This window comes from Diabrotica undecimpunctata, chromosome 3, assembly GCF_040954645.1.
Source record: "Diabrotica undecimpunctata isolate CICGRU chromosome 3, icDiaUnde3, whole genome shotgun sequence".
Classification (NCBI taxonomy): domain Eukaryota; kingdom Metazoa; phylum Arthropoda; class Insecta; order Coleoptera; family Chrysomelidae; genus Diabrotica; species Diabrotica undecimpunctata.
In genome coordinates, this window is record NC_092805.1 from 45,629,435 (window position 1) to 45,643,831 (window position 14,397).

Below are 14,397 nucleotides of genomic sequence, written 5' to 3' on the forward strand. Positions count from 1 at the left end.
AGCAGGTAAACGCAGTAGTAACATACAAATTAAATCTTCATATTTTACTCCTGCTTTAGCTGCCTTTAATTGTCGTACTACTTCTTCAAATTCATCTATAAATTTAAATAAATCATATTTTTTTTTTTCAAGTTTATACCCATTAACTTGTTTTTAGATACAATTGTCCCGGAAGACCAACTTTTTCATATTTAGTTTTCAGTACATTCCACATTTTTCTCGCTGTTTCGCATGTTCTTAAACTTTCGAGCTGATTATCATTGACACATTGTACTATCAAACACATGACTTTTTTATCACCTTTTACTTCATCAGTTTTGGTGGAATCTAGTTCTTTTTCTGTAAAATCTTGTACACCATTTTCCGCTAAAATCAACTTCATCCTGAACTTCCAATTATGATAGTTGAAACCATTTAAGGGTGTTATAATTAAATTTTTACCGGTCTGTGACATCTTGTAACCTATATATATTTTTATCTATAACTGATAGTCTGCACCTCTTGGACAATAATTACTTCTGGGCCCATAATCTTTTAGATTTATTGTCGATAATTCTATATTTAAGAATATACCATTTAAGCTTTATTCGTTAAATTAAAATATACATTGTTGAATACCTCTTGACCTCGTGTTCTATATCCTTGTTCTTCTTTAAGTGCCATCTCCGCGACGAAGGTTGGCAATCATCATGGCTATTCTGACCTTCGAGGCACCCGCTCTGAACAATTGCCTTAAGCTGCAACCAAACCACTCTGTCAGGTTCTTCAACCAGGAAACGCGTCTTCTTCCTACGCTTCTCCTACCCTCTACTTTTTCTTAAATTATGAGTCTCAAGATGTTGTATCTTTCGCCTCTCATCACATGTCCGAGATATTGCAATTTCCTTTCTTTTATTGTAGTTTCCATTTCCCTCTCTCTGCCTATCCTCCTTAACACGTTATTCGTGATTCTATCTAGACATGGAATCCTTAACAATCTTCTAAATGTCCACGTTTCAAACACAGAATACAAAAGTCGATTTATTGTATTCTGGTTTAATGTCCATGATTCAGCTCCATAGTAGAGTACACTGTGTACATAACATTTAATTAGCCTTATTCTGAGGACCAATGTCAGATCTTAGCTGCCTAAAATCTTTTTAATTTTCACGAAGTTGGCACGTGATTTTTCAATTCTGACTCTCATTTCTGCAGTATAATCGTTATTTTTTGTGATAATCGTTCCCAAGTAAGTATATCTTTTTACTCTCTCAATCTTCTGGCCGCCTACCGTTCATATTTCGTTTGTATAGTTGTTCTTGCTAATTTTCATGAATTTGGTTTTTTTGATGTTAAGAGAGAGTCCGTATTCTCCACTATATCTTAATATTTGGTTCATTATTCTTTCTAAGTCTTCCAAGTTGTCGGCTATTATGACTGTATCATCGGCATGCCTAATGTTGTTAATTAAACTTCCGTTCACTTTTATGCCGACTGTCTCGTTTACCAAAGCTTTTTGTATGATTTCTTCAGAATAATCATTTAACAATAATGACGACAGTTCCAATTTTCACATTTGATCGTTGGCTGTAGTATAAATTTGATATCAATGTTACATCCCTTACATCCAGATTCTTGTTTTTGAGTACTTCTATAAGTCGGTCATGTTTTACCTTATCGAATGCCTTGTTGTAGTCTATAAAGCATATATAAAGATCTACATTCTACTTAACCTATTATTTTATATTATTAGTGTCTATATAATATACCTACACTCTAATAAAGATTTTAACGTAGAGTCGATATATATTTTAAAAAAGTCCCTTGTTACCATCGTACTATCTTCGTTTAAATCAACTTTAGGACTGTCTCTAACTGCGTATAAAAATATTCAATGTCAATGTCTTCTTTATCCACTGCTGATGAGTATTCTTGATTCGGATTAATTTTTTATGTTTGTCTTTAACTAAACACTAACAGTTCGGGTTTGGGCAAGGTTTAGGAACACGAGAAGCAATAGTAGCAACACAGGTGCTGGTCCAAAATTGTTACGAACAGAAGAAGGATGTGTTCCTATGCTTTTTAGATTACCAAAAAGCGTTTGATCGTGTCCAACACCAAAAGTTAATGCAGATCCTCAAGAAAGTTGATATAGACCAAAAAGACATAAGATGCATTGAAAACTTGTACTGGCATCAAACGGCACAGTTAAAAATAGACAATTCTATATCCAAACCCATACATATAAGAAGGGGCGTTCGACAGGGATGTGTGCTTTCCCCTCTTTTGTTTAAAATTTATTCGGAAGCCATATTTCAAGAGTCTTTGGAGGATGCAAAGATGGGAATCAAAGTGAATGGAGTTTGATCAACAACATACGATATGCTGATGATGGTGTCTTAATTTGTGACAACATAGTCGATCTTCAACAACTTGTCACTATAATCGGAGAATACAGTAAGCGAATGGGATTAGAGATTAATACCAAAAAAACCAAATTTATGATCATCTCCAGAAACTTGGATGCTTTTGAAAACTCCACCATAACACTGAATACTAAGTCCATTGAAAGAGTGAGTAAATTTAAATACCTGGGATCGTGGTTTTTTGAAGACTGGGCATCGGACAGGGAAGTAAAATGTCGCATTGAGCAAGCTCGACAAGCTTTCGTAAAATTCAAAAAGGTACTGACTTGTTCAGAGATCGATCTTCAACTGAGACTAAGGTTTACTAAGTGCTACGTGTGGTCAGTGCTGCTATATGGCGTAGAGGGCTCGACACTTAAAACGAGGGATATAAACAGATTAGAAGCTTTCGAAATGTGGCTCTATCGCCGTATCCTAAAAATACCATGGACAGCGAAAATCACAAATATACATGTCCTTAAAAGAATACACCAAGAACGCCAACTTTTCGAAACCATCAAGAAAAGGAAAACGGCGTATCTAGGTCACATCATGCGAAATAAAAAATACCAGTTCCTCCAATTTATAATCGAGGGTAAAATTAAAGGCAAGAGAGGAATGGGACGCAAGAAAATGTCCTGGCTCCGAAACATAATGCAATGGACAGGGATTAACGACATACATATCTGATACATATTGCAAGAAACAGAGAATTAATGGAAAATGTGATCGCTAACATCCATTAGTGGATTTGCATCTGAAGAAGAAGAAGAAACACTAACTATTTTCTATAATTATAGTGTAAAACTAATTACTAATTCTTTTTTTCTTCATTGTGACAATATAATGATGAGAAAGATCACTGTTTCCAACCTAATAAATTATGTAATTTTCTTATGTTCTACATTATAAGTTTTACTAAAATTCTTTTATTTTTTCTTAACCGATCATCTCTATTTTCAACACGAGTAAAAAACTTGAATCTTTGGGTTTCTTAATAGTGTATGATCAATAATGTCTTTGGTTTTTATTTGCAACGATGAGTTGCAAGTATAGTGTCAGTATCAGTACAAATATTTATGAAATAAAATAAATGGACAAAAAAACTGGTTAGGACTTTGTGGCATACTAAAGAAGAAATGTCTATTTTCAGTGGATTGAATTTATGATAGAAATAAAAAACAAAACGTCCATATATTTACATGTATAAAAAATACAACATATTTTGTATAAATAAAAAACGTTTCATTACAAAAATTATTCAGCTCTATATTTTTGGTCTTCTAGTAGCCAATCCCTTTTACTCATTAATTTTTCGTACCAATAGTTTATCAAATCTTCCAATGTTCCATCATTTCCCCCATATTCTTCCGGTAAAATATCTTTATCAACTATCTCATGAAGGCACTCAATTCCTTTTGTATGAACTCTGGTGCACTTCTTCATTTTTTCGCTCATGAAACTTTTAAAGATATTTAAAATTACATTAAGATAAGACGGTGAATTAATAAAATCATAATTTTTAGAGGTTGTGTGGTAATTTCCCCAAGCTGTAACGGATCTTTTGACAATGCCAGGTGTTAGTTGTTTTGCATGCCATGCCGTTACTCCGTTCATATCGAATATGGATACAGCTCCGTATATATGGGCCATTTCAAACTCAAATAATGCAGCAATATCCAAAATCATGTGGTCGACCTTAAACACGTCTTCTTGGGAATGTTTTTTTGGATTATGTGCAGCTGTTCTAATTAAAAAAACTACTTGATTCTTATGTAGTTTTCTTAATGGAATAAATACTCCCAGTTTGATGATTTCAGCTAGTTCTGGATTAGCGGGATCTCGCTCTGTAAACCATTTTGCATTGTCTCGGCGTAAGTTATAGTAGTTGATTATTTTTGTTTTTGCTTCTTCTATGTCGAATTTGGATTGTCGCAAGAACGGCAAAATATACCTTTAACAAATAAACATATAATTAGAAAATACCACATTTCATTTCATATTAATAATAAATAGAAATATATTCAAACAAATAACAAAAATAAAATTAACTTCTATATAATATGTTACAATAAAAATAAAACGACGAATCCTAGTAAATAAAATCGATGGAGCTGTGATCCGCTGTTGATGCCTGCGAAAAATAAATATTGGCGATACTTAGATGGGTGAAGCAAAGGACGATAATTGGTCAATACCCAAAAACCGGTAATGACTTATAACTACTTAGTCTAGGTTAGAGGTGGTAGGTCGATCATTACTCGATACGATCAAGGAACAAATACGATTGATCTGTACTCGATTGCAGATGAAAAACGGTAAGAAGGGTTGGTCTTTGAACAATACTCAAATATCCTGGGTACGAGCTCTTACCAGATCAGTATTCTGGATCGAACTTGGTTTTTTGTCACTATCTACGGCGTTTTATACCTTTGTCGGTGTTCCATATACAGCGCGCGTCGTTAATAGTGGTATTTTGTCAATATGAATACAGGCATGCAGAGAGATGGCAATTCGGCGGTAAGCGCTGGCAGTGACACCGCTACATCCCTTTATCTTAAAAAAAATGCAGCATACATTTTTTCATAGTGTAAAGATTTTAACGGTGGTATCTTTATCGGTTGGACGATAACGCATTTCGTAAACCGGTCTTGGATGACTGTCAAAAAAATGTTTCCTTTTGTAAAGTTGGGAAATGGTTCCATTAAATCAATTGAGATAATATGCCAAGGCTTCTCTACAGTGCATATTCGGCAAACTTTCTATTCGGATTCGGTTCCTATCCAGCTTGTATTCGGTTTTTATTCGGGTTTGGCTCTTATTCGGCGTTTCTATTCAAATTTGGTTCCTATTCGGTTCTCATTATTTTTATATTCAGGTTCATAAGATAGACTAGTTTTAAGCTATTCGTCCTTCCATACAAACAGAAAGATACCCTGCTGCCGGACTCCTTTTAGACTTCTACTATTTTATTGAATTTTCAACATTTTTATTTTTCAAAAAATTTAACTTATTTAACTTAAACTTCCTTAGTTTTGTTCTAAAAACTATATTCTTCATTTTCTTTTTCTTAATAAGCAATTCTGCTTGTTCATTGGCGGATTAATGGCTCTATGAAAGGTTGTCACTCCATATTTTGCGCGGTTGTATTCTTTTGCCGATATGTGACTTATCTCTTGCGATTTTGACGACACGTCTCTCCTCCATTCTGCTTATTTGGTTAATCCATTCTTTTTTTCTATTTTGTGTCCATTCATTTATACGCTGTACGTTACATTTTCTTCTAATGTCTTCACTTGTCTTTCGATCTTTCATCGTATTTCCTGTAATTCTTCTCAGTACTGTCATCTCTGCCGTTTCCAGTAGCCTTTGCGTTGTGACTGTGTTGGGTCTTGTTTCTGAGGCGTATGTCATTTATGGTCTTACACTGGCTTTGTAAATTCTTGATTTCATCTCAGTGTTAATGTGTCTGATTCGCCATATAGTGTTGTTAAGCTGCCAGTCTATTTGCTCTCTGTACTTAATCTCTCACTTCTTTGTCCAGGTCTCCATAGCTAGACAATGTTATTCCCAGGTATTTTATTTCCATTACTTGTTCAATACTGATGTCATCAATTTCTATTTTACATCTAGTTAGTTCTTTGCTGACTACTATTGTTTTAGCTCTCTGAGATGAGATTATCATATTAAATTCTTTTGCTCTTATGTTAAATCTGTGGACCAGTCTTTGCAGACTATCTTCATCTTGGGCTATCAATGTTGCATCGCGTGTTGTCTGCGTAACGTCTGAGTATGTTTATTTCTTTATTTCCCATTCTCTATCCTCTTCCTTTGTTAACGCTTTTGATTATTTCATCCATGATCAAATTAAACAGAACGGGGCTCAATGAGTCCTCTTGTCTTACTCCGCTGCCTATTTCTATGGGTTCTGTTGTCATCTATACTGACTTTCATTTTGTTGTTATGGTAGATATTTTCGATAGTTTTTATAATATTTAGGGGAACTTCTCTATCATACAGAAGATGAATTACATCTTTGAGTCTTACTCTGTCAAACGTTTTCTTTAGGTCAATCAGACACAGAAATGCTGGTTTATTGTACTCTAGTGATCTCTATAGTTTTCTTGCTATTTTTTATCTCCTTTTTTGGAGAGTGAAATTAGTTCGCTCGTTCTCCATTCTTCTAGTTTTTTATTGGGTTTTATAATTTTATTAATTAATGTTGTTCATTTTTCTTTCATTGCTGCTCCACAATATTTCAGTAATTCATTTGGTACCGGTCTTTACCTGATGATTTTCTGTTCTTCAGGTTTTCAAGTATTTTCCGAACATCCTGTACATTAATATTTAGTTGTATTAAGTATATAAAAACTATATTGATAGCGCATATGTAAATTAAAATTTATAAGACGACCTAAAATCTTAAGAAGGGTTGCAAGTCGTTGCAAAAGTCAACCTGGTAATATTTAAATTTAAAAATTAGTATTACTATTAAATAAGTATTCAAAAAGGCTACCCTTAAAATCGCATTAAAAATTTTTGAGTGTTTGGAGCAAAATGAATGACATTCTGAAAGGGCGTCTATAGTGTTTTTATTAAATTTAGGTTTTTATTCAAAAGGTAATACAAACTAAATAAAACAACTTAAAGTTAATTAACTAAATTCATTAAGGATGTATTTCCCATGGTTATTTACTACAGCTTGCAGTCTTCGACGCCACTGTCTAATTGATATGATTATAATTTCTTAGTCGAATTGGTTCCAATAAAAAACTATCCGATGTTTTAATTCATCAATAGTGTTAAAATAGAGTTTTCGTGAACCATGACTTTTAATGTACTACAAATATTATAATCAACCGGGTTAAGATCAGGGTTATTTGGAAGCCACATGTTAGATTCGATGAAATCTGCTACTTGTTCTTGTAAATATGTTATCGTACTTCTGGAAGTATGGGATGGCGCACCATCCTGATGTTGTGGATACTATTTTCAATATCAGCAAGCATATTGCTTAAAATATCTCTATGCTAAATTCCACAATTTGTTAAACACCAGTGTCTACAAAATAAATTTGTTTTTCCCATTATTGATACTGCTAGTGAAACCATTACTGAGGCAAAAAATGACTTCTTGAAACTAATAATAAATCTAGCGGTATGTCAGATTTCTTTCGAGCATCAGAGTAACTCCTATTGTTTTGGGGGTTTTTTGATTGATGCACAACTTTTTCGTCTGAAAACCAGATATTTTCAATTTATTGTCTGCTTCTGAACTTCATTAATAACTATCTGCTTCTTGTATATCTTTTGTTCCTTGTATCTGCAGATATTTTTAGACAATAAATTTTGTTGAATGATCGCTTATTAAAGTCCTGCCTTATTATTCTACGTACAGTTGTACGTTTAATGTTTGTTATTTTTAATATTTTTCTAGAACTATTAACCTTATTTTGCCCAACATTGTCAATAGGTAGAAATGACAACAAATACAAAAAGTTGCATAAGACTATACTAAAGGATACTAAACATTAACATATATGCATAAAACTATACTAAAAGAAAAACGTTTAATCAGTGTGTTTTGCCAGTGTTAACTTACGGTGCCGAAACGTTGACCATGACAAGGAGAACAGTTCAAAAGATCCGTGTGTGTCAAAGGGCGATGGAGCGTGCTATGTTGGGCATTTCACTACGAGACAAGATCCCAAATCGCCAGCTACGACAAAGAACAGGAGTGGCTGATGCAGTAGAGAGAGTAGCAATACTAAAATGGAACTGGGCAGGTCACGTGGCTCGAATGACAGACAATAGATGGACAAAGCGGATACTGGAATGGAGACCAAGAGATGATGCCTACCGAAGTAGAGGTCGTCCACCAACACGTTGGACTGACGATCTAAAACGTTGTCATAGGAATTGGATGCAAGAGGCACAAGATCGAAATAGATGGAAAATTATGAGGGAGATCTATGTCCAGCAGTGGATAAGCGAAGATTGAATGATGATACTAAAGGAGCAAAAGAAGCATGTCTGATGGAGAAATGTATGGAAATTCAAACACTACAACGTAAACATGGAGAGTTCCATATGCACAAAAAAATTAAAGAGGTACAGAACACCAGAAAACAACGCAATATAGGCAACGCCATAAACAGGAAAATCATAAATTATGGTATGCTGTCGGTATCGTTGTTTATTTGGGTCAGAACACCTAATTCGCATAGAACTCTTCTCTTTTTACATCCATGAGAGCAGCTATAAATTCTACTCTACGATTGTAACTTTCCATTTCTCAGAATTTTTTGAAAAGTTGCCCAGTTCTTGTAACATACGCCTTAGAACATTTTTCCCGCCATAAGTTATATTGGTCTACTGAATTATTATTTATATCTTCTTCTAAATTGGCTCTTCTCTTTTTTCTTTCTACCATATCGCTGTCCTTGATAACACTATATTTTTCATACTGCACAAGAACAAAATTTGGATCTACAATACTATCATCTGATGAGAATCTTAAATATCATCTGGAAGTGATGCAACAACGCTACTAGCGTAGGGAATCTCAGACTCATCTTTAGCATGGAGCTTTACAATGCAACAAAAATAAAATTGTTATTAACCAGCGACAAAAAAACGATACTAAATGCACATTTTGTTTTTGTTCATGTAATTTCTTCCATAGTTTATACTACTTGTACCTACTTTCAATATATGAAAGATGAAGATTATATATATGAAGATCTTTTATTGCAATTTTCTAATACAGTTTCCTTGGCTGAAGAATACAAACGAACATTCTTTGGTGCATCTCTAAAACATTATTACATCTATTTGTTGTATATTACAGTAAAAATGTTGTAAAACTACATATAGAAAAAAAAAATAATAAAACTATATGACTGTAGAAAAAATTATATATCGGTAAATGGTAACACAATTGGTCCAAGGTTAGCGATGGATGGTTTACCTCAAGGAGGAATATTAAGCCCGTTGTTATATTTAATTTATCCTGCTGATCCAGTAAAAAATTTAAACTCCACAAGAATTTTACAATTTGCCGATGATATAGTTATTTATAAAGAACATATTTAAAATAGAAAATGCAGTCAAATCCATTAAAGAAGGAGTCAAACATATTAAAACATGGAGTAAATTACATGGACTAAATATATCTGATTCCAAAACTAAATTATGTATTTTTACAAAAAAAAAACGAAAAGAGATACCCAACTACATCTTAATAAACAATATCTCTTATCCAGTGCAAAGTTATGTTAAATATTTGGGTATTACTCTTGATAGACAGCTTCTCTGGAAAGAACATATAGACAACATAGTTAAAAAAACAGAAAAGGGAATAAATCTTCTTCGATTCGTGTCACACTTACGGTGGGAAGCAGATCCAAATATTTTTTTGTTATTATTTAAAAATAATATAAGAGCTATTATCGACTATGGATCAATATTATACAGTGACGCATCACAGTGTCATTTAAACAAATTTGTCTATTTAAACAAAATAGACAAAATCGTTAATAAATGCCTTAGATTGTGTATAGGAGCCCTAAGAAGTACACCCATTAGTAACCTACAAGTCGAATGCTGTGAAATGCCAATAGATATAAGACGAAAAAAACTTGGCATCAGACTTTTAGTTAGATTGTACGAGAAAAAGTCAAGTTTAATATCCAAAATACACCAGCTGTTCTTAGCAGACTTAACAGAAAAATATTGGATAAAAAAGAAAACTCTAAATATAGTAGATTTCTATTCAAAAATGACAATATATGATAAACAACTATATAAATATGACTTAAACCCAAATTACAATATTGACTTTAACACTCTGGAACAAGTTCAGGTATACTTCTTAAGGGATTACAGCAATTTACCTTTATCTTTAAGAAAATTAATGTTTATATCTGACAGTTCACAATTGTTCAAAGGTTATTATATGCTACATACAGATGCATCCAAAAGTATCAAAGGTGTGGGATGTGCATACTGGGATAACAATAATAAAAACAGTAAAATGTTTAAACCCAATTCCATCATGAGTATATACGCAGCTGAATTAATAGCTATAGTGGAAGCACTAAAATATTTATCTAATATAAATCATTCAAAATTTATAATTTATAGTGTTAGCAAAAGTTCTTTAAGTAAAATTGGTGCCATAAATCCTAAATCAAAAGTAAATTACATTGAATTATATATAATAAATAAAATTCAAGAACTTCAGCAACAAGGCAAAACTGTTAAGTTGGCATGGATTAAAAGTCACTGTGGAATAACTGGAAATGAAATAGTAGATGAATTGGCAAAAAACGCGGTTACACAAGGAGTATTAACTCATTATCTTTGTACGTCTAGCGATATAGAATCTAGAGACATATACAAAGAGCTTAAGAAAGAATTTAAAGAAAGGTATATTAATGAGAATATAAATACAGGAAACCATTACAAAGCAATCAGAAACTATATTACGGATAAATCTTGGTTTTCTAAAATGAAGTCGACAAAGGATATGACAAGAACTATATGCAGAATGAGATTTAACCACTGTCTTACACTATCATATATGTTTAAAATGAACCTAGCTGACAGTCCACAATGTACTTGTGGTCAGATAGGTAACCTACAACATAAAATTTTGGACTGTTCTCTTATATCTAATAAGATTAATAATTTTTTAAATTCGCTGTATTCTTTTACCGATGTCCACCATCCCATTAATTTAAATTATTTATTAACATTAGAAAACAATGAGTTTTTATATAGATTATTGTATAAACATGTTTTAGATATTAAACTCAAATTGTAATTGTAAATATAGAGTAAGTATTTCTTTGTAAATTGTTAGAATAAAAACAAATAAAAAAAAATAAAAAAAAGAAAATTAAAAAATAAATATAAAAAAATATAAGAAATAAATAATAAAAAAAAATAAAAAAAAAATAAATAAAAATAAAAAAATAAAAAAATAAAAATGAAAGAGAAAAAATGAGGAACTTGGACAGTCCACAGTAAAGTAGCTATTGAATTAAGTAGAAAGCTGCAGAAGAGTTTGCTGTGGAACTCTGAGGACCTCATCACCTATTTTATATATAAATAACTAAAAAGCACCTGATAGAAAAAAAAAACTAGAAACAAATTACCAAAAAAAAAAGGACTATGTATTAGAGATCAATACTACTTAGTAATAGATTTAGGATAAGATTGTATAAGAAACAATGACTAATGAAAAATGAGTAAAAATTGTAAGATGGCGAATGGATTTAGTGTCCGCAATCATATAAACCCAAACAAACAACAATACATATAGAAAATAAATTATGTTTTTACTTACCATCGGTATTATTCAGATATTTAAGCATATTCAGAATTTGTTTTCCGCTAGATATTTTTCAATTTTCACTTATTATATTGTTATTGCTAAATTTAAACAAACATTTTTATTTTGCAATAACAATCACAACTATGACACGTGCTGCATACTAATTTATAGCTTATGCATGTTAAGTTTGTTGTTCGTTACATTATACTTGGAGACTAGATTATATGCAAAATGCATGTGCATATATATGCAGCATATTTGTGGGTTTCTTTATAAATGCATATGCTATTCATAGTGACTTGATTAAGAGCATATTGCCACATGTTTGAAAATATCACATAAATAAAATGGTTTTCTATACATATTTAGATAATACTTTCTTGGAATTATTCATAGCAGGTACTATGTAAGGTAACTACGAAATAATTTTATTACAAATATCTACTAAATCTACAACTTTTATTATTTGGTAAAACCCATCTGGGAATTATTTATCAGAAGAATAGGGCCAACATGCATGTAGGTATTATACAGTAAATTCGTTTTTAAATTCTCTTTACCAGCTAGCAAAGCAACTTGTGATTGTGAATATTGTGCTTATAAAATAAAAATAATTTTTTTTTGAAAAAATGCCGAAAGTAGCGAAACAAAAATCAAGTCTATTGCGGAGTTGGGTTGGTGGCAACAGTGAAATGAAGATTATAGACAATGAAAGTGTTTTCTGTACTATTTATGTAAAAAAGGTGAGTCCACTTATATTTTAACGATTCAAAAATTTAATTTAAAATCTTATTTTTGCAAGAAAATCGGTATACCTACACTAAACATGTAACAGTTTGACTATTGGCTCTAGTTTTATTTATTTTTACGCACAACAGGTCGTTAACGCCTAGGGCATTTTTTTTAAAACCTAATCCTAATATTAACTAATTACAATTATTTTAAACAAAATTTTAACTTAAATATGTATATACAACATTCTTAACTACTCTGAAGGACCTGGTGGACAATATTTCTCCATTCGCTTCTATTTTGTGCTTTTCTTTTCCAGTCCCTCACCTTCACGTGTTTAAGGTCTTCCTCCACTTAACTAATCCACCTCGTTCTGGGTCTACCTCTTCTTTTGGGGCCAATTAGTTTTCTGGTTATTGCTAATTTAGGCATTCTGTTTGCTGCCATTCTTTCCTCATGTCCCAACCATCTGATTCTTTGTGACTTGACAAACTTGGTAATAATAGGTTCTTTGTATAAAGCCATTAATTCATTGTTGGTTCTTCTCCCTCAACCATCTTCTGTCTTCTGTCCTCCGAATATGCGTCTCGATATTTTCCTTTCCCATCTTTCCAGAGTATCCTCTTTCTTCTTGTTTAATGTCCATGTCTCACCGGCATATATTACTGTGGGTCGAATTACTGTATTATATATTCTGAGATTACCTTGTCTAGAAACGTATTTTGAGTTCAGTAATGTTCTTAAACTACCTAATTTTGTATTCCCTTTTGCTATTCTGGCTTAGAGCTCCCATTTCTCTTTTCCATGTTCATCGAAACCTACAGAGGTATTCAAATTTGTCCACCCTTTTAAAACTATAGCTTTTACCACTTACAGACCTCACACTAAAGTCTTCTTTTTTCCCTTCTGTCCCTCCCATGATCATATATTTGGTTTTGTCTTCATTTAGTTCCAATCCGAATTTGTGTCTTCTTCAATGATTTTCTTCAGAACTCTTCTTAATTCTTTCTCGGTTTTTACTAGAATCGTTAGATCGTGCTCATCGCACCGGTGCTCATTTTTCATGATCGTTTCTTCCATCTTCATGCTGCATTTTCTGATTACAGTTTCTAACACTAAGTTGAATAATGTAGTGGATGAAGGATCTCCCTGTCTCAAGCCTTTTTCATTCGTAAATTGTGACCCTGCCAAGCAATTTCACACGTAGAGTTATTTAATGTCATTTTAACTGGCCCGATCAGTTTCTTTGGTATACCCAAATGTTCCATTGCTCGATACATTTTGACTCTATCATATGCTTGTCTAAAATCCACAAACAAAACATGAAGGGAACTTTACCTTCATAACAAGTCGTTTGTATCTCCTTGAATGAGAGGATTTGGTCTACAGTAGATCTGTCCTTTCTAAAACCGGCCTGATACTCATGTAAGATTTTTCCGTATAGCAATTTAGTTTATTTATCAATATTCTTACCAAGATTTTGTATACGGTGTCTAGTAAGGCTATACCTCTATAGTTGTGAGACTTCAGTTTCTCTCCTTTTTATGCAGAGGGCATATGCGGGCCTCATACCACTTAGATGGCATTATTTCCTTTTCCCATACTTGCACTAGTAGCTAATATATTTTTCTTTGTAGTTGTTCTTCACCAAACTTGATCATTTCTATGCATATGTCATTTTTACCAGGACTTCTGTTATTTTTCATTTCTTTTATTGCTGTCACCACCTCCTCCTCTGTGGGCTGCCTTTTAACTATCGCATCTTCTCCAACTGTCAAGTTATCTACTGCTTCGTGCTCCACCTCACCATTTAATAATCTTCAAAATGTTTTTTCCATTCCGTCACTATTTCTGCCGGATCGCTAATTAAATTTCCGTCTTTACCTTTCATATAACTACAGTGGTGTTGGTAACCTTTTCCCATCTTTTTAACTTCTTGATA

General features: G+C 32.6%; 1 protein-coding gene across 1 annotated transcript in view; it reads right to left on the reverse strand.

Annotated features, from left to right (window-relative positions):
* Positions 1 to 3,559: 3,559 nt before the first annotated feature.
* Positions 3,560 to 14,397, reverse strand: part of LOC140435578 (retinol-binding protein pinta-like) — a 32,785-nt gene continuing 21,947 nt past the window's right edge. The window contains exon 2 of the mRNA XM_072524326.1: positions 3,560 to 4,338. Coding sequence (XP_072380427.1) covers positions 3,642 to 4,338 — 697 coding nt within the window. The 3' untranslated portion in view covers positions 3,560 to 3,641. The remainder of the gene's footprint in view (positions 4,339 to 14,397) is intronic.